This window comes from Gadus macrocephalus, chromosome 11 (assembly GCF_031168955.1).
Source record: "Gadus macrocephalus chromosome 11, ASM3116895v1".
Taxonomy (NCBI): Eukaryota; Metazoa; Chordata; class Actinopteri; order Gadiformes; family Gadidae; genus Gadus; species Gadus macrocephalus.
Window position 1 is genome coordinate 12,899,803 of NC_082392.1, and position 24,932 is coordinate 12,924,734.

The 24,932-nt window shown below is 47.0% G+C and overlaps 1 protein-coding gene across 2 annotated transcripts; it reads right to left on the reverse strand.

The window, feature by feature from the left end:
• Nucleotides 1-7,044: 7,044 nt before the first annotated feature.
• On the reverse strand, nucleotides 7,045-23,737 carry smarcc1a (SWI/SNF related, matrix associated, actin dependent regulator of chromatin, subfamily c, member 1a). 2 transcript variants are annotated; one of them, XM_060065826.1, is made up of 27 exons: nucleotides 23,495-23,737; nucleotides 21,740-21,859; nucleotides 21,209-21,294; nucleotides 20,732-20,813; nucleotides 20,430-20,522; nucleotides 20,250-20,319; nucleotides 20,095-20,164; nucleotides 19,898-19,973; nucleotides 19,502-19,627; nucleotides 18,467-18,561; nucleotides 16,703-16,836; nucleotides 16,041-16,078; nucleotides 15,456-15,574; nucleotides 14,864-14,935; nucleotides 14,417-14,530; nucleotides 13,954-14,107; nucleotides 13,668-13,778; nucleotides 13,242-13,301; nucleotides 12,837-13,095; nucleotides 12,505-12,666; nucleotides 11,247-11,302; nucleotides 10,868-11,027; nucleotides 10,551-10,777; nucleotides 10,176-10,310; nucleotides 9,075-9,294; nucleotides 8,742-8,864; nucleotides 7,045-7,377 (listed from the first exon to the last, which is right to left on the reverse strand). In XM_060065826.1, exons 1-27 carry the CDS (start codon nucleotides 23,678-23,680, stop codon nucleotides 7,295-7,297), a joined length of 3,231 nt encoding a protein of 1,076 aa, XP_059921809.1. In that variant the 5' UTR covers nucleotides 23,681-23,737; the 3' UTR covers nucleotides 7,045-7,294. The 2 variants fall into 2 exon arrangements, with proteins under 2 accessions (XP_059921809.1, XP_059921808.1); XM_060065825.1 differs by having other exon boundaries at nucleotides 18,467-18,585.
• Between the last annotated feature and the right edge of the window lie 1,195 nt (nucleotides 23,738-24,932).

The following is a 24,932-nucleotide window of genomic DNA, read 5'->3' on the forward strand; positions in this document are numbered from 1 at the left end:
ATATATATATATATATATATATATATATTTAATATATATGCATCTTATGTGCTAGCACAATCGCTCTTAGCAATCGCTCTCAATCGCTCACAATCGCACAATTGCTCTCAATCGTATTTGTCAATCATTTTGTGTTTTTGTTTATCTATCATATAGATAGATATATAATAATAATAATAATAATACATTTAATTTAGAGGCGCCTTTCAAGACACCCAAGGTCACCTTACAGAGCATATAGTCATCATTCAAAACTATGTAAAACAGACTAGGAATAAAAGGAAAACAGAGGTTAAACATGAAGAATAATAATAATAATTAATAACACTCAAAGACGCCTAAAGTGAAGTGGGGACCTCACTAACCACCACCAATATGTAGCACCCACTTGGGTGATGCACGGCAGCCAATCTATATCTATGTTTCTAGCAAACAGTGACTCAAGTCGATGCACTTGGGGTCGTATTTCCTTGTGAACTCACACAGCACAAGATTAGCACCAACACCCAGCCAGGAAGAACACTGGGCGTCTTATGTTCTCCATATTTTGTAGTACAGAAAAACTATGAACTGTCCTCCAAATATACTGCATGAAAGACGAAGAGAAGACTTGAGGCGTATTTCAGGCGGAGATCAGAACAGTGAGAGGCAGTGTGTGAACACCTGTCTGTGTTTGTTGTCCTCCATGAAGGCTCGTCTGCTGGCTCCGTGGGGATGGAACATCGATGGCCCCACGTTGTTGTTGGATCAAACACAAATATTAGTCTTTTACAAGTTATGTATACCTGATCTATATGCACAAGAATCCCAAGAGTCCCAGGTTATTGACACTAACACTGCACCAGAAACTGAAATGGACTGAAAACTGAAGATCAATATGAACAACAATTATTATTTTTTCTGGAATAAACAAAATACAGGTTTATAGTTAGACAGAGCTCCACGTCATACCTAGGATGCCAAATAGAACCACAGTGGTCCACTGGTGCATGGTATTGCTGCTTGTGCCTGTGTGTGTGTGTGTGTGTGTGTGTGTGTGTGTGTGTGTGTGTGTGTGTGTGTGTGTGTGTGTGTGTGTGTGTGTGTGTGTGTGTGTGTGTGTGTGTGTGTGTGTGTGTGTGTGTGGTCTCCACTGCAGAACCTGTTGGCTTGGTGCTTTTGTCAAGGAAATGTCAACATGAGTTAGAAAAGTACACACACAAATGCATGAATGTAGAAAAAAGGATAAAAAAACACCAACACACACACACATCCACGTACACACTCACTCACAAACGCTCACAAACGCTGACACACACACACACACACACACACACACACACACACACACACACACACACACACACACACACACACACACACACACACACGTTCACACAGGGAATTCGTTGACATATCACAAAACAAACACCATTTATTATTATTAGTATTAGTATTATGAACTGAGGAGGTCATCCAATGCTAGTACCTGCAATGGTACTAGCAGTACTGCAGGGTCAATAGTGATGTAATCTGAATCTTACTCTGTGCGTCAACAAAAAACCAGCATTTCATAAGCATGCAACTTTGCAAACAAAGAATACACTAAGCACAATCTTGCACGGCCACGCACAAAACGTGGCTCATGCATACATGGATGGTAGCTACGGATGAAAACCTTGGTCTGGGTCAACATTTTGGGTCAAGAAGTTTCTGGAGTTTGGGGCACCACCCACACAGAGCTGCGTGTTGTGAGGGTGTTTAAGGAAAACAGAATATATATTAATCCAGCTCTTGGAACACAATGAGGAATGGCAACCAAGCGTATTAATAGCCCAATGATACAAGCCAAACATGTCTGTGCGTGTGAAAGACGGTCAGATATGACTGTTTACGGATGAGATGCAAATTGAGGCATTTCATGTTCCCACGTGAAAGTGTGTGTGGCATCTTTGTGATGTGATCATGTGCGCTGGCCTGTTCAGGTCTGTCCGTTATTCATTAGTTTGATTCATGATAATGAGTATGATGATGAGGATGTCAGGAGCAGGGTTAGGACTACGGTGAAACATGGTCGTGCATCATTTATTCTGACCACTGCAACATCTTCATCATTACACGGCATCAAGCAGAGAACTCGATAAGACAGAGAGTGGAGGAAAAAAGAGGGAAAATTGAAAAAGTAAGAGAATAGAAGACATGGGCCAGGCAGAAGACAAGAGAAGCAACATTACATTTTGGGACAGGGGAAATCATTATGGTCCTTTGAGCTCCCTGTAGCATCAGCAGAGTCAGAGAAGGGACTTTGAGTTCAGTAGCACAGCAAAGAGGAGGATAGCAGGGGAGAGGAGAGAGACAACGAGAGCAGAGTAGAGAGCGAGAGATGAGGATAGGAGGGAGGAGGAGAGGAGAGTGATGAGGCTAGTAGGGCAGAGGGGAGCGCCGAGGAGAGACAAAGAGAGATGAGAGAAGAGGAGAGCAGAAAAGAAGGTAATATATGAAAGAGGAGAAGTGGAGAGAATATGGGAAGAGAGGAGATTAAATCAGAGGAGGAGAAAATAAGGGCTGATAGGAGATGAGAGGAGCAGAGTGGAGAGGACGAGAAGGGAGGATTTTTTCGAACTGTTGGCCCTCTAACACGTTTCATCATTGATGAGAACACGCACATGTCAAGATGGCAGTTTTACACATGCCTGACCATGCAGGGTTCAAACCCAGGCAACCTGGATGCACCCCTGAGCAAGATGCCTAAACCCCACCTACTCATCCATGCCAATGCGTAAACTCTGCTTCTGCTGTTGGATTGTGAATAACTGAATCTCCACGAGGCCCTACATTTTTTGGCTTTGTGCTGGGACTGATCTGATACACAAAGGAACGCTGGAGGATCTAAAGAGCATCCAGATAGAGCTCTCCGTACACACCACCCTGGCCCCTGACAGAAAGAACGTCCCGTGTCACGGGCCCAGCAACTGTTGCTATGGAGCCGTTGCCGTGGCAACAGCCTCCTCCAACAAAAGGGCACTCGGCTGCTGCGGTTAAGTAAAGAGACACAGGGCGAACCCGCGCGCAACAGGAGGAGAGCGCACAGCAGATACACGCCTGCATTCGAACATCACAAAATGATGACGACACTACACACTTCCTCTTGGTGGGATAGCCACATGAACATAGCAGGTCACAAAGGAAGTTTGGATTGAGTAACAATGATATAACAACAATATCACACATATACAGACCAAATCCTTTTTTTTTAACAGGGGAAATTAAAGGCGGATGCTGTGAGATGATTACTGATGTTTATAAGACGTCGTTAAGATGAGATTTAATTAGATTGTCATTTATTAAACCCCAAAGGCTAGTTGGAACCGTGAATAATGCAGAAGAACAAAGCATGGTTTAATACATCTGAATGACTGTTTATTATGAAACACTTACATTTGCCTCATATGACTCTGCATTGCCTTTCCATGCAAGAGGGTAGACATCAAGTGAACCGTGAAGATTGCTCCATCCATCCATCCGCAGCCACACACCAATCCATCCACTAATGCATCAACCTTTCCATCAATTCATCCATCCATCCATGCCTGTCAGAAGACATAACCTCTCTCTCTTTCTCCACATCCTTGTCTCCCATTTAGAAAAAAAAAGGGCTGCAAAAAAAGACAGAAGGATGGACAGATGGTTAGGAAGACAACAGATTGTATAAAACCAAAAGACAAGAGACAGACAGAGGAAAAGATTAAGTGACAGAGGGTGAGGGAGAGAGAGAATAGTAAGAGCAGGGATGGTGGTCGAGTGGAAGAGGAGAGATATAGTGGAGCTGTAGAGTTTGATGTTAGCCTGTAGTGGCAGAGTGAGTGTGGATGCATGGACCAAGGAGAAGGAGTGTTCATTAAAAAGGCGTCCCGAGTGCACACAAGTGCTGCCATATGGTCCATAATGTATGGGCCGAGCACAGAAACCCATATACATATATATATTTAAATAATCACACCTCTTAAAGATGTAAAATTTAAAACCCAGGTGTTTCGAGGTATCCCTTCTTTTCGAGCTCTTCTATAATGCAGCCGTCATATTAAACATTCAACCAATATATATTATTAATAGTGAGAACATACAAGAACGTAAATGAGGTCAAACCACTGCATTGATTGTGTTTCAAACCAAATGTTTTTAACATGTTTGGAGAGTCAGGCTTCAACTGGGACCACATGTGGCCGATTTGCCCTAAACAACCAGAGAATTAGGAGGATTCTGTTGACACATTACTAGCTGGCCACTTCAAAACGGTTAAAAGTCAAAAGAGACAAAGCCTGAAACGTTTTCCCTTTAATCATGACCCAGTCTACTTCTACTGAAGACTGAAACTTTACACACATGTTCAACAGAAAGCCCTTATCCCTTCCCATCCCACCCAAGAATTAATCGGTGTGCCAGCCCCCAAAATGGTCTCAATAACATGTCCCATCTCCCGCACCCCCTCTCCCAGATTACAGCTCTGGCCGGCAGGGATTAGGATTGGGACGGTTGGCGCCGGGTCCCCCAACATGTTACACACAGATGCTAGGAGTGGAGTGATCAGGCAACCAGCGCTGTGGAACTAGCACACTGGGAAGCTGGCCCTGGCTCTCGGACAGGGCCAAGAGTAGAGATTAGAACATGTGATATGTTTACTAAATCGATGTGGGCACTCTTGATCAAATGTTTCAAATGAAAAGCAAAGATATGACTACAATCAAGATTCACATTCCCTGCAGAATGGCACAGTCCATGATAATGTTCTGGCCTGAAAGCCAATTGATTAATGGGTTTATTGCACAGGGCTATGCCAAATAGTTTGAGGTCATTAAAATACCTTCCAATAACTCACATTTAGCACCACTTTTCTGACAGTGTGGAAGGTGTCAGGAGCAACTTCCAAGTTTAGCAGAACCTTTCTAGAGCAAGTGACATTCAAAAATGTTATCCGTTTTTAAGCGCATTAGCAGGTATTGGCGTTTAAGTAAAGGCCAATGTATTTGTACATGAACTGCAGACTGAAGGAACATTTGGCTTGTTGGAGGGTTACGAGAGCGGACACGAGAGTGGACTGAAATGACAGACTCCAGACGTGGCGCTCATACAAAAAAAACGTTTATTTGACAGTGTGTAGGTCCAGACCCCATAAAAAGACAAACGCAAAGAAAAAAAAGAAAAACATAAAAAAAATAAAAACAACTGCTACAAATATTCTGAAGAACAATGAGAGCTCAGTCTACACAAAGTTTATTCATCAAAAATACATTACCATAAACACAAAAAGAGTAGCCAAAAAAGTATTACATATGGAAGGGGGTTCCTGGCTTTTCCTTCCAGGACAAATATTCAACAGCCTGGAAAGTTCAGTTAGGGGGTACGTTAAAATTGTGTCATCGAAAAATGTGTGCACATGTGTCGTATGTTTATGCGTGTGTATGTGTGTGCGCGGGTGAAAGCGTTTCTCCTTCCTGACGGAGAACGGCGCCGGAGGCCGGTGGCCCACGTGCTAGCGTTCCGTTGGGTCTGGAAGCGCACGGCATTGTGGGAGGAGGCAGGAAAGCTTGGCCGTCGCGCGGCCACGTCAGAGAGGTAGCGCTTAGCGAGAGGAAGAGCTCTAACGAGAGGTAGCTAGGCCAGGAGCGAAGAGGAGGTAGCAGAGAGTTGCTAACAGTACTAGCGAGAAAACAGCAGAGGGGACGGGGGGACAGGGGGGGGGGGGGTTGGAGGTGGAGCTAAAGGCATAAGCCCACCACGTACCACTACCTTAATTACTGCAAATAATCAAAAAGTTTGCATTTGGCATTTGCTTTTCAATCCCGTACTCTGATTACAACATCTCAGTCCAGCTATGAAACATGTAAAATGTAATAGTTGATATAATTAGCCATTTGACAAGTACATATAATGGCAGAACTTTGATGGACATATGTACATATTAAGCACATGTAGTAACACACGTACTTAAACTATGAGTATATACGAACATGTTAGCTTGGGTTGACCCATTTTTCCCGTCAAGCTCGTGAGTGGAATAAGACTGTTGTAATCAAGTCCTGTGTGTGGGGAGTGTGTGTGTGAGAGGTAGGCGGTGTTTGGGGGGGGGGGGGGGGGGGGGGGGGGTGCAGAGCGAAGTAAGCTTGTATGAGTAGTAGGCTCATTATCATCAGCACGTGGATGACCACCGTGCACGTGTACAGACACAGCAGTGCACTGGCGAGAGGAGAGCGCATGTTACAGATCCAGTAGTGCCCGGTGCACCAGGAGAGTACACGTGACAGATACAGTAGTGATTCAGTCAGAAGCCGAGATGGCACCACATGTGCTTCTGATACGCACTGCGATGTGTCCAGCCAGTCTACAGGGAACAGAATCCAGAATTGGGTGTGTTTAAGTGTGTTACGGATGGGTGGTTGGCTTGTGTAATAACCACACCCTTCGATCAATAGAATGGATCCCCCCACCAACAACACACACACACACCTACAGTGTATTGTTTTTTGAAGAAGCGTAGAGGTAGATACTCAGCGTTTGGGCAGCCAGTGTTTTCGTGTGTATGCGTGTTCATTGGATTGATCCCCTATTCCACATGATTGCCACACTACTGACGTATCTGAACTCTTGGGTAACAACAGTCTCACCCTTTTCCCCCTGGTGGTAAGGTAAGCGATCACAGAGGACAAGCAAGAGAGCGAGACAGTATATGTGTGTGTGATGGTGTGTGTGTATGTGTGTTCGAGCATCGGGGTCTTTACAAAGGGAGGCTGAGAGAGAAGGGATGGGGGGTGGGAGTCTACAGCATCATTAGGAGGTAAATAAGCGATGGGGGGGGGTTCATCGTGTCATCCTCCCTAGTTCATTAAATAGGGATGACTCTGCGGATGAGCGTCCATGAGGCCATAGCAGAGTACAAAACAGTGTTTACTAAACGACCCTCGCCGCTGTGCCCTGAGAGAAGCCGGGGGGGGGGGGTATGTGCATGCATGGATGTGGGTATGTAGGACAGATGGAGCCATGGAAGCTTGGGTCAGCCTTGCCTTTGAGCTGTGTGTGTGTGTGTGTGTGTGTGTGTGTGTGTGTGTGTGTGTGTGTGTGTGTGTGTGTGTGTGTGTGTGTGTGTGTGTGTGTGTGTGTGTGTGTGTGTGTGTATGAGAGTAAATGTGTGTCTAAAATAAGAAGCTATCGTCATTTTTGAGGAGTGGGAAAGAAATATTTTTAGTCAGGAAGGAAGGCCATTATTCGCATCAGATAGTTAGTGAGAGTGAGTGTGAGTGTATGCATGTGTTTGAGTGTCCTAGTTATCTGCCACCCGTGCAGCAGGGGGCGCTGGAGGACCTGTGGGGACTGCCACTATCCCATCACCCGACGGTCCTGGATCTGCAGAAGAAGAGAGGAGGTTCCTTTTAGAACCGAGAACAACGTCTCATGCAATCTTTAGAAACGTCAATAAACAAGCATCTTGTTCACAGAGACCCTGAGGGTCTACGCTTTGGCATTCAAATTAAAGACCGGAAATAATTATAAACATGTTTCACGGTTTATGGTTAATGCGCCTTGGAAGCATGCTGTGTAAAGCCTTTTCAAGTACTATCAACATTAGAAGAAAAACACGCACACTTATTACATTTACAATAGATTCTGAAAGGCCAATGCGTTTAGATCAGCATCACAGCAGTCTACAAAGGGTTTACATTTAATGAATCAAATATATATATTTTCACTAGGGATGCACCGAAATGAAAATTCTTGGCCGAAACCGAAAATGAGGAAACCAAGGCCGAAAACCGAAACACCGATAGAAATTATTATGCCAATTATTAGTACCATTTAGGGTTGCCGCGGTATACGGTATTACCGGTGTTGAGGCCAACAGAGTTATTTTGTATCTTTTTTTTCCAGTAATAAAAAAATATTCGCAGGAATCTTTGGGCCTATTTGATTAGAAAAAAAAGTTCGGCAGTTTGTCTTTGCACGGTTTTATTTTTGATGCGTTTTTTCATAAAAAGAAAAATATGCAAACCTAATAGATAGGCTACCTAATAAAGCGTTGGAACACACAAGACCGGTAACCATAGCAACGCCGGTAAACAAACCCAGCCCAATCCCTACGAGGGCCCCGCGCTACGGCCATACAGAGGTGCACAGAGCTTTTGGCCGTGATATTATGTATACAATTATATTATACTATAATTTTATAGTTATAAGACGCTATAAGACGCTGTCACCGAGAATTGACGCACTGCCAGACGCCGAGTCACCGAGTGTGAGAGGAGAGTTGACGGAGAAGATGGCGGTTGACCTAGTTTATACCGGTGTTGACAGGAGTGTATTATTCGATGTGAAAATGTCCACACTGCGGCAACCCTAGTACCATTGCATTTATGGCTATGACTGTGTACTAACTTCATTTCATTACTAACTTCAATTTTTGCAAATCGCTATACGTGGGTCTTTCTCAGAAACATTGAAAAACGTCCACACCGCAGACATATTGGCGCTTATCTAGACAAGCGTGTGCTGGCCGCGCTTTTTGTTTGCGTCATCACAAATTTCTGTTTCGGCCGTTTTGTTTCGGTGATAAAAGTATTTCGGCCGAAAACCGAATATGCGCTTTTGGGCCATTTTCTGACCAAAAATTTCGGTGGCCAAAAATTCGGTGCATCCCTAATTTTTTACAAATAGAGAAAACAGAAAAGGTTTTCAGTACATTTAGAAAGACACAAACGAGGCTTGGTACTCACACATGCCATTGGGTGCACCTGGGTGCCGGGGGCCCATCATGGGTGGCATGCTGCCTGGTGGGGGGCCGCCAGGTGGGGGCCCGGACATCATACGCCCTTGGACGGGCCCTGGTCCCATTGGTCCTGCGGGACACAAAGAATTGATGCAAGCAGTGAACGACATGCTCCATCTCCCTTGATGTATTGCCTCCTTCTTCCTCCCTCTCGTCGACCACAATCAACCTCCCTCTCTATGATCTGTCTTGATTCCTTCCTCACCTGTGTGTTTAATCTCTCCCCCTCTCACCTGCGAGTTTACCTCTCTCTCTCTCGCTCTCTCACACTGTCTCTCACCTGCAGGGTGGTGGGGGCCGATGGCGTGATGGCCCATGGGGGGGTATCCGGAGTGCATGGCGGGCGGGGGTCCCCCGTGGTGCCCGGGGCCCTGGCCCTGAGCGGCGGCGGCTGCAGCCTGCTGCTCCATCTGCTGGCGGGCCTTCATCTCAGCGTACTTGAGCTGCTCCATGTGGAAGGACTGCCGCTCCGTCAGCAGCTGCTGCCTCTGCAGCTCCAACTACAGGGACGGAGGGAGAGGGACGGCCGGCTGTTAGGGCTGGTTATCCTGGCCCATAATGAAAGGGCTGTTTTGAATTGTAATGCAATGGAGATGGTAGGAGAGAGTGTTAAAGGGTCAGAGGCCGAGAAAGGAAGAATGCAAGAGAGACAGAAGGAAAGTGAGGACTAGACCGGAGAGGCGGTCTCGGGTCAGATCCGCAGGCTCAGGGTAGAGATCCTCGTGTCTCCTTGGGTCTTGCGCGTTTGCTGGCCGGTGCAGAGAAGACAGCCCGTTGGTAAGGAGGATAAACTGTGTGGGTGTTTGTGATGCGTGTGACGCCCTGTGCCACTGGCCATCAGCAAAACAGCTCTTCTGTTCATGCTCTATTTACGGAGCAGATGATTTGGGCCGGGCTCCCAGTAACTTCTACACTCGACAAAGTTCAACATTTTGCCTGGCAGCACCAGGGAACAAACTCGCACGCCGAATCAACCCCCCAGCACGCACATACACCAAGTGTTTCACTTTACAAATGGGTTTATTGGCACTCTCGGGGTGTCCAAGAAGCTTTATGTCCGTGCGACCAGGAGGGTTGTGGGTGGTCTGCTAGGCTTGGAGACACAGTGTGTTCCCTACTGAATACAGCTTTCAAACCTGTGGAGCGTGGCTAGTTGCTACCTAGTAAGTCTGCTGCATGTCAACTGCTGCTGCTTCTGTGTCTGAGTGTCTGCGTTACAAACGTGAGCCAATAAGAAACAGCTATTGCATTGACAAGGTTTCCCCAAAGGTGGCGCTGTCCCAGTGATTATATTTGTGATCCTGTGCCGTTCAGGCCGCTATGTGGTGGAATTAAAAGGCCCAAGTCTCAACAGAAACTCAAAAATGTAAAATGTACTTACGGCCTCCTTCTCGCGGTCCATAATGGTCTCCAGCTCCTCAAAGTGCCTCAGCTTGATCTCCAGCTTCTTCATCTGAGTCTCCACCAGCAGGGCCACCAGGGACTTGATCTTCCTCTCCTCAACCGCGGCCAGGTGCTGGAGGGACGGGAGGGGGGGGATGTTACGGCTCTGTACTCACACTGCTCCAAGTACAGGTCTTAATGATGCCCAGGATTTAGGGGGAGGGGCTAGGGTTGGTGGTCTTGAGGTCGGGGGTACGGGACGAAGGGGTGGGGCAAAGAGGTTGAGGCTAGGGGCTGAGGGACTAGTGGGGTTATGCGACCAGAGGGTGGGGTTACAAGACCAGGGGTTGGGGTTAGGGTAGGCGGGCCTCACCTTGGCTTTGGTGGCGGCTGAGGCCAGCGCGGCAGCCGCAGCGGTGGCGATGTTCCCCTCTCCGACATCCAGCTCCAGCTTCTTCTTCTCATCCTCCTCCTCCTCCTCATCTCCCTCGCCCTTCTCCTCCTCATCGTCGTCCTCCTCCTCCTCTCGACTCTTCTCCTCCTTCTCCTTCCCCTTCCCCTTCTCGGACGACGTCTCCATGGCCTCCTCGCTGTCTTTGTCTGTTGGGGGGAGCGTGGAGGCAAACGAGGTGAGTCGGTGGCAACAGTGATGGGAGTCAAAAGCGTTGTGTCTCAGCGCGGCCCCGTTACCTGCGGCGCCGGCGGCCTTGACCTCCGCCCCCTCGGCCTCTGGCTCCGGGCGCTCCGTGGCCTCGCCCGCCTCCTTCTTCACCTTCTCCCCGCCCTCCGCCTTGTCGTCCCTCTTCTCGGCGGACTCGCTGGGCTTCTCTGCCTCGTCCTTGGACTCCGCCTGCGCGCCACAGAGACAAACCAGAGTACCGCCACGGTGTTCAGTAGGCTTGGGGGCCCGGGGATTAGAGCTGCACTGATCCAGGTTGTAGGACGGCTGTTTGGCCGGTGGCTGACAGGAGGATGCGGCAGGAACATGTTTTACAGCCTTGAGCTCATCATCTCCAAATAAGTCGACTCATTATTCCCACAATAGCCTTTGATCTTCCCCCGGTCGTACCTTATCCCCCTGCTGCGAGTCGGAGTCGGTATCCATCTTCTCTGCTTCCTGGCTCTCTGAAACCACAGGGCAACAAGCGGTGAGCTTTAGCAACACACACACACACACACTATGCAAAGCCCTTTGGGTCATTTGAAAAGCGCTACATATGCAATAAAAATCATTATAAGAAGAACATATGTACTCACGATACGATACAACAATATTGTAATGCGTCTACCCTCAATGGAGTGATGACAGCGTTATAAGTAATGCAATTAGTGTGAGCAGAGGGACTCATAAAACAGTAAAAATGTATTAACATACCGGTATAAACCAACCATCTGGTATTGTTTTTAGGTGATTAGACCCGCAGGAGTAATGTTTCCTTTATGCGTGTCTGCCTTTGTGCATCCATGTGAATGTGCATGTGTGTCTGTGATGGTGCACATGAAAGATGTCACGGGTGCGCGTGAATTGGTTTGAATATTGATTATGTGACGAGTGCCCGGGGAGCACTTCTGTCGCATTAAAAGCCATCGATCGGCCCCGTGCTTCTCAAACGCATTAACTCGTGTTCAGAAGTGGTCGGGAGCGCTGGGAGGGGAAGAGAGAGCAACGGAGACAGAGAGGTGGAGCAAGGGAGGGGGAGATAATGAAAGATCTGAGAGACTGTGGCAGTGTGGTGACCCAGTTTATGTCAACTCTCCCTCCACCCCCCTCTCTCGCCCTCGCCCCATCTGCCATCATTGTGTGAATCCAGTGGGAACTATAGCAGCGACCCGCGCATGTACGTAATGCACGCATGCATGCCTTTATTCACCCTTTCAGAAAAAACGCCATAAAAAAATTTAACGCCCTGCCTGCTGGCTATGACATATCAGAAGCGTCTGCTGCCCCCCAGTGGACGGGAATTAAATACTGCATGTTAAAAACAGCCAAGAACCCTCTAACTGAACTGCCTCATGAAGAAACGGCTAAAATCGTTGGTACAATGGTTTGATTTACAAATCATTAGAGAATCGTTGATCACGTATTATAAATCATCCAGTTCTACAGTCTTAGATATTTATCTTCAGTTGTTGAAGTTGTACAGCTAATCGTTTTCTCCACCCGATACATCGAGCTCGGTGCCAAAATGGCCGTCACATGTTGGCCGAAGTCCCAACTGAAACAGCCTCGCAGTGGGCAGCCAGTGTGGGGTACGTGAATCAGATCCACGTCACCAACGTGCGTGTCCGGTGTGTGTGCGCCTGTTGCTGGGAGTGCGCGTACGCACCGGTTTTCTCCGGTTCCTCCGGGGCAGTGCCGGCGATTCCGCTGCTCTCCAGGCCGAAGGCGGGGTCCACCTTGCCGGTGCTCCTGGCCGCCTCCTGCACCTTCTTCACGTGCGCCTCCACCAGCTCGGCCGGCACCTCCTCACGCACACGCGAGAACTCCTCTGGAGACGGGGGGACACACGACACACGAGGAGGGGTTATCATGGGAAGAGTGAGAATCCCATAATAAAGTAAGGAGAGGCCCCTTCAGAGAGTAATGGACTGATCATCGCTAGTTTAAAGTCATGTCATGTGACCACGGGCACCGACAGCCACCCCCCGTAGGACTCACCGAGCGCTGCCTTTGCGGCGGCCGAGGCCACGCGGGGGTCCACCACGGAGGCCAGGAAGGCCACGGTGCTCATGACGGGGTTCCCCGACTGGCTGAAGGGCACCGGCTGATAGGCCAGGGGGCCCAGGGTGGCCTCCGTGCTCTCCAGGTAGGGGTCCTCGATGGGCAGCCGCAGGAAGTGCAGGATGCACTCGTCCTGGGTCCTGGAGCCCACGTGCTCCGACACCTTGTTCCAGTCGTCCTTGTACATCTCCAGCGCCTTCGGGGTGGGGGGGGGGCATTGTTATTGCAGGTAAAACAAAAAGACAGACCCCATCTAGCTGCATAGTTACTCTTTTCCCCCCCCCCCACACACACACACACACTACTGGTCGGGGTTTGTGTGTGCTGAGAGTGTCTACGTACCTCCAGGAGGAGCAGGGTCTCCTGTTCGCTCCACTCCCGGCCGGAGGTGGGTCCCTTGCCCTGCACACAGACAGAGTGAACACAAGCACTACAGACCGCTGCAGCCATTAGAGCTGCTACTGCTCTCATTCAGAAGGATGACAAGGCTTCACATCTCAGTAAACCATTCACAGGTGATCATCGCCGTGTGGTACAAACCCTCGTGTGTGAAATGGAACAACCAATGGATTCATGATCAGCATCAAGGTTAGAGATAATTTCAGAAGTAAAGCTGAGGGAGAATTACAAGGAACTACACGCTTGGATAAGATATGATTTAGATATCATACAATATATGAAATACATGGCATATAGCAAATCATATTTGGTAGACTAAGAGATAAAAGGGAGTGTGTGTGTGTGTGTGTGTGTGTGTGTGCTGCTGACCTTGAGGTTTTTCTTGGCGTACAGGTCGGGGCGCAGGCCAAAGTTCTGCATATCGGTGGGTTTGTCTTTGTTCTTCTCCGAGAAGTTCATGATGGGCTGAGCTGGAGGAATCTGGAGAAGCAAGAGACAACTTGAGTTACCGTATAAAAAAGGGAACCTCGCTAGTTAAGCATACTTTTTATTACAAGTACACATTAAGAGTCATCTTATCTATGGTGGTAATCCGATTGTTCCCAGTTTGTTTAGTATGCATGTGTGCCGTGTGTGCGTGTGCGTGTGTCCGGACCTGCGGGGGTCTGTGGTGGAGGGGGATAAGTCCCGAGGGGGTGTCGGCCAGGACGTTGAAGTGGGGGGTTGGGGGCGGACCCATGGGGAGCGGGCGGCTCTCAGAGTCCACCTGGTAGTTCACCAGACCCCACTGCTCCAGGAACGCATGCACCCTAGGGTGGGGGGGGGGGAGACACAGGACAGAAAGAGATGAATACAACGAACAGCAGAGAAAGTATTCTGGCCCCAACGTTACAAGTACATCAGCTTTGCATGTACTTTAATATCATACATTATTCTGCATAAAGCTGTAAATCAAAATAACATCATTGGTATTTTACTCAATGTACTAATTACATTGTTACATTAATATTTAGTTTTATTATTTGCTGCTGTTTCGACCACCTTTCCCCCGGGTATAAAGTACGCCCCCCAACAGCCAGACAATCCACTGTGCCCCACTAGTGTCCCGACACACCCACCTCATGACGGCGCAGACGTCCCCCGTCAGGTTGCGGCGGCAGGAGGTCGATGTGAGGTACTCCTGGGGGTTGAGGCGGTACGTGTCGATCATGAAGTTGCGGTAGGCCAGGTATCTGAAGAGGGACGGGGAACACACATTAGCGGCCAGCACCGAAACGGTCATTCCTTTCTCTTGTAGCTCGTTTTTTTTTTACCAGTCCCAGTTAAAATATACAGCGTGGATAAAAAGAGGAGCGCAAAGCACTGGACTAAAACCGATCAGATCAGCCGTTTTATAGATTAGTTGATACCATTATTTTGGAGGAGTAACGTCATTTAATAAAACTAAAGAATTGAACAGGATTTAAATGCAAACGGTATCCTCATTAGACAGAACATTGTGGTGTTGAATGTGCGCGTGTTCTTCTGAAGGAGAAGGTGTGGATTGCCTGGGCCCAGACACTCACATCTCTGGGGATTTCGACTTGTTCTTCCCGTTGAAAAACTCTGGCAGGGCTCGTCTCTCAATTTCATGGATACTAAGAGAAAGGGAAATGAATACAAGCAATTATGAAAGATTCGATAACAGCAATTTATACCCTACCCCCATTATTGAAGCTCTATTTAAAATAGAATATCTCTGGGGACAGGATAATTAGCATGCCAGTCCTAAGGTTCTGGGGTTTGAGCCCAACCTTTTTGGGAACTAATCAATCCCTGAGTAAGATGCCTTTACCCTACTTTCTCCATAATGACCTGTATCTGAACTCAGTGTCAGTTGCAAAATAACTAAACAGTAGATAATTAAAGCACTGGGATCCTAAAACTACTGTGCATGGGGCCGCACTTACAGGCAGATCATTAATAAATAACGATCTGGCAATAACTTCATGTGTCAGCAGACACATGAAGAGTGGGCATTTATTGGATTTCCACTTATTCTTTAGCTCCAATGCCCCGACCCAGAAGATGATGATAATCAGGTCTCATGGAGTAGAGAGCCCAGTGCCCTTCAACCTAACAAAATAGCAAGGCAACGCTGGCACACCCCTTCCTCACCAGTTGTAGTCAAACCAGGCGGCGTAACTGGGGATGATGATGTGGTGAGTCTGCTCTGTGACGTTGTCCTCGGAGTCCATCAGTCGGTTGACCTCCGCCTTGCTCTGCTCCTCGTCCTCCTGCAGGGGGGGGGGGGGACGACAGAGAACAGCTCCGGTCAACGGGAGCACTCGCCTGGACACAGCTTATTCTACACCTAGTGGGCTGCTTATTTTCCCATAGCTCTAAGAGGTCCCTCTGGACAGCAGCACGTTAGTGTATCAACCCGTTTATGTCAAGACAAGGTTGCCACATATACATGGAGAATTCCACCAATAGAACATCAGATTACTACAAACACCTCTTTCTAGGTTGTCTTCCTCTGTGGGTCATTATCATTGGTTGGACGGAAGGATGCAAGTGAATTACAGAGGTTAATGAAAACCTCACGTCACACTTTAATTTCGATTTCTTAATTTTAATTTCCAGCAATCCAGAGTGATTCGCAAGGCTGGGATGGGACTGCAGGTGTTTAACATGGTGAGCACTGGTGTTCATCCTGAGGATGCTGGCGGGCTGGACCGAAGGCCCAACCTTTGACCTTACCTTTCCACCTGACAGAACTGAGTCGTCCTCCATGTCATCTGTGGGAGAACAAAATGACATGAATGGGAAATATGCAAACAAGTTTTGTACTCCCAGTTTTACCAGTGCCGCCGGCACTGTTTTCCATTACACTGGCTGTTGATGAAAGAACGAGACAAGAGGTGGGGAGAGAGTAGTGGGTGGGAAGAGAGGAGAGGCGAGGAAAAAAAACTCTTTCCTGGCCATAGCCGCAGAGGCATCATCTGGCACAGAAAGCATACGAGAATAGAACATGGGGTGTGTAAGTCCCGAGAGGTGTGGTTGTGTTGGTGTACATAAAACTTATATTTTAGACGACTGCGCAAGACCTAAATACAACTGCACTCAGTGTGTGCGTGTGTGGGCCTAAGAATAGCGTGATTCTTACACATTTTAGGTTGCATCTTCATGGATGAATGCAGTTATTGTAGGTCGCTTTGGACAAAAGCATCAGCTCATCAATTGTGTGCCACCTAGTTCAGTCACATGTTTGTGTGTTAGCACATGCCGTTGCTCTATATAGATATCTATCTACCCTACGATCTATCTAGATATTTATATGATGGACGGCCGCCATCGTCATATCCAGCTCCTCAGGTGGTGTTCATGCCGACGAGGGAGCGAGTGTGTCCAGGGGGGCGTACCGTTCTTGGTGCCACTGGTCTCGTCCAGGGTGGGGTTGGTGGAGGAGTCGTCCAGGTCTTTGCTCAGGTCCTCCTCCGTGTCGTCCTCCTCCCCCCCGCGGTGGCTGCGCCGCTTCCAGTGAGCCCCGGGGTTCCTGGAGCAAACAACCGGGGTCAGCCAGGGCTCATGTACCCGTGAGTCTGTCCGCTTGTCACCGCCCCCCCAACTGACGTGAGTCGACCCTTAAAGCTCACTAATGGCGCGTTTCCACTGCAGGGTGCGGAACGGATCGGAGCGGATCGGGTCGCGTTTCCACCGCCAAAAGTGGGCGTGACCCGGACTTTGCCGTACCCGTTCCGGCCTCGTTCTCGGGACTCCTCCGTTGGGGTACCGAAAACAAGACGAGACGCCTGAAAGGGTCCCGGGAAATTCTAGCTACACCCCCCCTCCGTTGATTGGTCGACAGAATCATCACTTCCGGGTGACGCCGGGGATAAAAACAAACAAACAGTAGCCGCGAGGTATTATTCTTTAGAATTAACATGTCGCGTAAAACGCTTGCTTGGGCGAACAAGGAGGTGGAGACGTTCGTCTGCATTCTTGGGGAGGAAGACGATGTTTACGTAGCTGCCGCGGCGATCGACATCCGGCCTACCACAAAGGGTACTGTCGGCAGTGGAAATGCGACCTCAGAACCGAGCAGGGCTATACCGCCCCCTACCTACCGCACCTTTGCGATCCGATCCGTTCCAAACCCTGCAGTGGAAACGCGGCATTATGCTCAACACTCGATACAGACAAGGACGGAGCCTTCTTTCCGTACTCTGCTTCCATTGTCTGTATTCGTGCACCTCTTCTGAAAGCTTATAGATTTGGACGAAACAGAGAACTGAGTCCGGAGTACCACTGGAAATCGTTGGGGCACTGTATCCGTAGTTCAGGCGAGACGAGAGGGATGTTATAAAAGAAACACTTAACATTGTGCTATCCTTACAGATAATACAGAAATGTAATAACTAAAGGGGCCGCCTATTAACGACATTGACAAAGCGGTTATGAATGTGTCTGAACAACCAGGAAGGACACATTGAGCATTTAGTCAATTATATTCATACACTTAAAACTGCACAACTTTATTTTCAAGCTGCCAATAGCTGTTTAGCTGACATGATTCAGATCCGAGTTGAAGTAGGGCATGTTCCCTCACAGATGCTATCGGTTGCGATGCTGGTTGCATTAGATAAAACTTAGTGGACCAAGTCTCTTCTGATCAACTTATTTTTTAATTAAGTATAAGAGGGCAGCCCTACGAGTCACATAAGTTGCCTGTATGGATTTGTTAAAAAAATATAATTTTATAATATAAACTTTTGGAAAATGACAAATGCCGTCAAGAGTTGGAAAGTAAGGCAATACAATATTCTCTGTACACATGTTTTCATATTTATGTGTTTCACTAATAGGTTATGTCATATCGGATTCTTTACTTGAGTGATGGTCCAGTCATAAATGATCTCTCTCTAGGAGTCTCTGCTTGAGTGATGGTTCAGTCATGCGTGAGTTCTCTAGGAGTCTGTACTTTAGTGATGGTCCAGTCATGCATTAGCTCTGTAGGAGTCTGTACTTTAGTAATGGTTCAGTCATAATTGATCTCTCTAGGAGTCTGTACTTTGGTAATGGTGCAGTCCTGCATTAGCTCTCTAGGAAGTCACTGCTTGGTGAGGCTGGTCACTACTTATAGGGCCCGGTCATGTGTCGCGGAGCCAGTGGTTGGGAGGTCTTACCCCTTCTTTCCTCCCTTCTTGCGGGACTCTGCAGGGGTGGTTGGCGGGGAGGGAGAGCGGCGTCTCTTCTTGCCGGCAGAGTTGGCCTTGCGCTCCTTGCGGTCGGGCGTACGGGAAGACTGATCAGACAAACCCCAGGGGGGAGGCGCAGGGCGCGAGGGATGGAGGATGAGAGAAAGAGCGCCAGAATGAGAGGATGGAAACAGTCGAACACACAGGGAGAGGAGGGGAGGGAGGGGGCAACATGGCCGTGGGTACATGCTGTTCTCTACGGCTACACAATGCTACGGTCAATGTGGATGTATCCGTGTAATCTATTACACGGATATTATTGTTGTTTATTGATTTTAGTTTCCAACTAAAAACTAGAGCACTACATCAAAACTCAATTGTATGCCATACAATGACAAAGCATTGTTAAACAAGCCAATGTTTTAGACTAAAAAAGCAAAAAGGGTTTTAGATCCAGTTCCATTATTGTCATCGGAGAGACATGCATCTTATTTAAAACAACCAGGTTGCCCATTCCCATACAGGAGGGGGAAGGGGAAGAAGGGGAGGGAGGATGCGGTGGTGGTGAGGGGGCGGGGGGAGGGAATAGATACTAGGCTCCTGCAAATCACATACTTCACGCCCAGATCATAGAAGAAAATGTAATATTAATATTGATATAAAATTGAGAGCATATGCCTTTCTGACACGAGATTCACAAATTAAGTTAATGAATTGATTAACCTTCAATTTATTAATTAGGTTAATTCATCAAGTTTCCTTTCTATCTCTAATCGATCCCAATTACAATTATTCAAAACCCTGATGGAACAGATGAGTTCTGCAGGAGCCGTGGAAGACGCAAGGAGGGAGAGAGAGAGTAAGTGGGAGAGTGGAAAGGATGGGCAACAGACAGACTGACGAAAGAACACAGGGAGACACTGGCAAAGGAAAAGCATGGGCATACAAAGCAAACACAAGCAGCAAATCCTTTCAAGAATTTCAAGGGGTGCCGGCCTCCGAACACGCACACGCGCAACCTACTTCTTCCTCCCGGGGGAAGATCCTCTGGCGGAAGCTGACAGGCTTCTTGCTCTCGTCCACCTCATAGTCCTCCTCGTTCATCCACTCGTTGTAGGCATCTGTGTCCAGCACCCACTTGGCGTGGACCTGGGACGGACAACCACAGACGTATCGAGAGAGAGAGAGACAAAGATGGGGGGGAAGATTGAGAACTGGGGTCCCCATTGGCAGCGGTTGGTAAACCAATACAAGGCTATAAACACAGTGGCCAAGACTAAACAACAAAAACAAATGTACAACCGTTTCAAAGCTTTGCCGGTGACAGATTTGTGTGGCTCAGGGCTCAATAATTAGTTATTCTCTAAACAGTAAAAGGTCAAAAGGTCAGCCGAGAAGTGGTGAGGGGGCTCCACACACCTTCCAGGGTCTCTCTGCGCTCGGGGGGTCCTCCACGTCTCCGTCCACCTCGCCGACGGCCACCCAGGTGTCATAGCTAGAGGAGCACAGCACAACGGCCACACATCATATGTCGTTCTCAGACCTACCACTCCTTGTTTCGGAATTGGTTGTATTGGATGGCAATAGCCAATAGTAATAGTGACCACGATGCATACCTGTCGGGGGACATGCCCCAGTGCACCAGCACTTGCTTGTCCTTGCGCATGACTGGACGAAGCCACTCCTCTGCAACAAGCACACAAAACATTACTGAAGCAGTTCACACTCACAAACACACAGACGAACACACACCCATTGGGATGCATCTTACCATCTTCTTGCTGGGTAGGAGAGGGGTAAATGTGGTGGGTTGCCTTCGACTTATCCTCAGTGATGGAGCCCTGAAGAACCATGGTCACAGTTAGCGTCAAAGAAGTTACTTTTTGACCGCCAGCGTAAACAACTACGACCAGTGTGATTGGCTAGCTTTAGTTTGTAGGGCCGGACTTACCTGGTGCCTCTTGATGATGTCTTTGAGCTTATTGGCTTGCTTCTGTTCCATGTCGGTGGACAGGAAGACCGTTGGTCGAGTCAGACAGTTATTCTGAAAGCCAAGAGCAGTCAAGAGTTAGACCACTGTCGGCCTCAAGTTGGGCCGTTCGCCGTGATTCGTGCCATATTGAAAAGTAGAAGAAAAAGTCAAGATGAAATAACATTCATATGTAAAAGGCTATAGCACTGGCTGGTGGAGCAACATTTACAGAATGTATCAAAGCCACCATAAATCCTTGGTAGGCGTGTCTTTCCATTTACCTGAACCAGGGACTTCTCCACGTTAAGAAACATCTCCACGTTACGGTCCATCCTGGAGGGGTTCTGGAGATCAAACCTACGCCTGGAGTTAAATTATTGGGAAAAAGGCAAAGGACGAAATAACATCATTAGAGTTAAACATGGATATCTTCCTGTTAGCGGTGTAGACACGTTTTTTATTCTACAGTTGGAGCATAATCTGATTCTTTAACTCCTCTGCCCTCCTTTTTTAACTAGGTCATGTAAGCCTTTTAACTTTAATGCTAGCTACTCCAATTTTGACGTATGCTTTGAATCTTCTCAGCCTGATTTGCAAGTCGTTTTGGATAAAATGTTGTATGTAAACATGCAGTTCAATTTATCTATCTTTGTTTTGTGAAAGTCACTTTAATTAACAATAAATTTGGCCATGGGTTAAGAATGCCATACAGTGGACAGGCAATGCGTTCAGAGGGTAGGTGAACTGGTACCACTTACCAGCCCTGCTCACTCTTGAACTTGTAAACCGAGCCCAAGATGTGACAAAGAGCACCACCGGCCTTAAGATCCAGGAAACTCTTGGTCTGAGGGCAGAGAGGAGCAAGATGAGGACGTTGCAGTTATGCATACTAGTATAGTTTCCTCAAAAAGTGACAATGTAAATGTCAATAGAATAACATGGAAAGTAAACAGGTCATCGTGATAAAAAGGAATATTCCGAGACATATAAAACAAAACAAGGGCAAAGCAATACAAGGAATGTGATCAGACTTTTTGGCCGAAGCATATATTGATCAGATCGAGTGACTTCAAGGTATAGTATCAGACTATAAGGCAGAAGCATTTATTGATCTTCAACGAGTACACATACATTTCGTTGTAGCTTTGGGTGTATAGTGATAAAACCTTTCAAGATCAATGCACAAGTATGAGTATAAGTGCTTGTCTTGCTATTTTTTAGCCCCAAGAGCTGATAATTAAGGTCACCGATAGCTGTGTCCGTCAAGGGTTTTGGAATCATTTACTTACCGGTAACTTGGTGAGGGCGGGGTTGTTGACCCTTCGACCAAAGGCATCCTCCTGGAACTGCAGCAACTGGACGACCAGGCCGGCCAGCGACTTGCTTGAGGGAGAGTCGTTCTGGACATGCTGGGGGAGAACACACAGAACACCTTCATTGAGTCACATGCTTCTCAAATGGCGGGCCGGGACCCACAAGTGGGTTGCAGAAGGGGTCCTCTCTCCCTATATCTCTATACAAAAAGCAGCTCACTTTTTGACAAGTTATTTGACACATCTTGCTTATTTAATTTACAATATTATTTTGTTTCATAGATATTTTGTGGGCAGGGAGCTCAACCCAATAGTACGCTAACCCTTTTGGCAACACGCAGTGTAGCACAGGTCCCATTTCCACTTGTTGTGCTAAACATCCATCGCTCTCTTCTCCAGCCTGCTCTCCCGTCTCAGAACAATTGTTATTGAAACAATTTCCATGACTTATTCAGTAAATCTAACAGGTACAGACCTTTACCAAGTCTCACGTTAGACCCCCAAAACAACTTAATGAATCTGCCAACTCGTAGGGATGGACTGATTTACCACCTAAAAACCTAAATAGCATTACACATATGTCTATTACTAATACCCTATAGGGCTTCTATGTAATAACCTTTGCGCGAATTGTCGCAGAATGAAGAAACTAATTAATTTACAATTTTATTTCGATCTTAAACAAAGAAAAATAACACTTTTTTTCATTTCTGAGGCTATATAGGAAAAGTTTGGCATTTTCATTTCTCCCATTTGTAATCAATTATATATTAATCATCAGTGGCAGGTGATACATTTTTATCATTTTGAGAAGGAACTGATCAGACACCAGCGCAATGCTCGTGGACATTAAATATATTTTTCTACTATGCTTGCCGCCTCGTTGTTTACGGGCCAGCTTTTCCCATCCAATGAGATAAGTGACATGTTGTAGCCATGAAGACGGATGACAAGTAGTTGTACACAAGCACAATATTTGCTGCCCATTGTGACCCACATCTAGCATTGGAAATAGACAAGCACACACAGCAGAGTGAAACTAGCGTTAACATTGTAAACAGAAAATGAAGGCGGTCCAAGTACTTGACACATGGGGGTATGAAAACACCCTCACGCTCTTTGTTGTACCGTGCTAAGCATGCCGAGATATACAGCTACAAGGTGGTTGACAGTACGGTGCATTTCACACAACCATCGAACAAAACCCGACGCTTTTTGGTTGTCCAGGGTTGGCTAAAGACATCTTTAGCATACACTGAACCCAAATTATCCAATTCACCGAACCAACCAACTAACTACATACGTCCCGTGACTGAGCTGCGTATGCATACGTTTAATGTGTTCAGAATATGCATATCGCGTAGAATTTTCCCAAATATCGCCAGGTTGATCAATGTGTACCCTTAGTTTGATCGCCGAGATTTGTAAACATTACCCCAGAAATGCATTGTTTTTCGGGCCCATGCAGGCAATGCATGAATAGCTAGCAAACTGTTAGCCAAAAGCTAACCAGTCACATACACACAAGTTGAATTATATAGGCCCTTTCATTACGATGGACAAACTTGTTAGAAACATCGTCATAGCGGATTAACAGTAAAACAGGCTTCCAATAGTTATCAGAAATAGACGATATTGAGAAGTATTGCTCAACAAACGAGTGGAGCTAAAAAGCGCTCCATTGTGCCTTGGACGCGGGCCTACTTCAGACTCAATGGAGGACCAGCGTACCTTTTTGTAGTGCTTGGCGATCCACAACCGAACTGTCTCCAGCTGAGATACCGTTTCAGAACTCTCCCAGAATTTCGAAGACGGGCCCCCGTCCTTCTTTCGACCCACGGCAGCGCCGCCGCCCACTGGACCGGTCGCCGGTCCACTCGAACCCGTTCCGCCAGCTCCAGTTGCCGCTGTCGCCATTGTGTTTTGTCCACTACGTTTTTCTTTCTCCTCCACGGCGTCCCTCACCGTGCAAGTTTTCGAATGAAATTGCGCAGCCGCAGACGATGACATATTTTGAAGTCTCGCGGTACACAAATAGAGAATCTCGTGGGAAACGTAGTCCATGATCAATTTAATTGATGAAATTATAATTTATTGATCATTTGATTATATTACTGAATTTAGGTGGAATAATCAATGTAATACACTCATTTTTGTACATTGCATTATGTATTCACTGTATCAATGCAATTATTGGGTAGGTGTCCTTCTGTAAATTACACTAAAATATACTACTATACTACTGCCCTCTGGTGAACAATCCAGGAAAATACGTCCACAACATTCAAATTACCTAAACTCTGCACAATTATGCCAATATGAATAGTGGGTAAACATAAGACTAAGGGTGGTAATCACCGCACTATAGTGCAGTACACCTACAGAGCACAGTTTCTACAGTTTCTGTTCCATTTCTGTAGTGCACTAGACCTACAGTGTCTCCCTGGTCCTCCCTATACTGCAGTAGACCTACAGTGTCTCCCTGGTCCGTCCCTATACTGCAGTAGACCTACAGTGTCTCCCTGGTCCGTCCCTATAGTGCAGTAGTCCTACAGTGTCTCCCTGGTCCGTCCCTATAGTGCAGTAGTCCTACAGTGTCTCCCTGGTCCGTCCCTATAGTGCAGTAGACCTACAGTGTCTCCCTGGTCTGTCCCTATAGTGCAGTAGACTCCCTGGTCCCTCCCTATAGTGCAGTAGACTTACAGTGTCTCCCTGGTCCGTCCCTATATTGCAGTAAGTGTCTTCCTTGTTCATCTCATGCAGTAGGGCTACAGAGTGACTCCCTGGTCTAGTCATCATACAGGGGATATGTGGGAGCAGCAAGGGCGCGTCTCTATTTACATGTTAGATGTGGTCAGGTAGTAACTTTGTACGTCCTTAAGTTTATTGATAATAAAAAGAAATTCCTTACTTACCCTCTCCTATACATGTAATAGTAACTCATTTTTGTTGATCAAATGCTTTTCTTGTTCAATCACTTATGTTCGGTCAACTCCTTCGATTTGTGAGAATGTATAATATAACACTACAAGATGATGTTTTTTGAATAGGCTGACAATTCAAGAAATACATCTTTCAGAGGATCATACATAACTATGCACACAACATTAGGAATAGAAGAAAAGCAAAAATATAATTTCACACATACTATTACGTAAAGATACTCTCG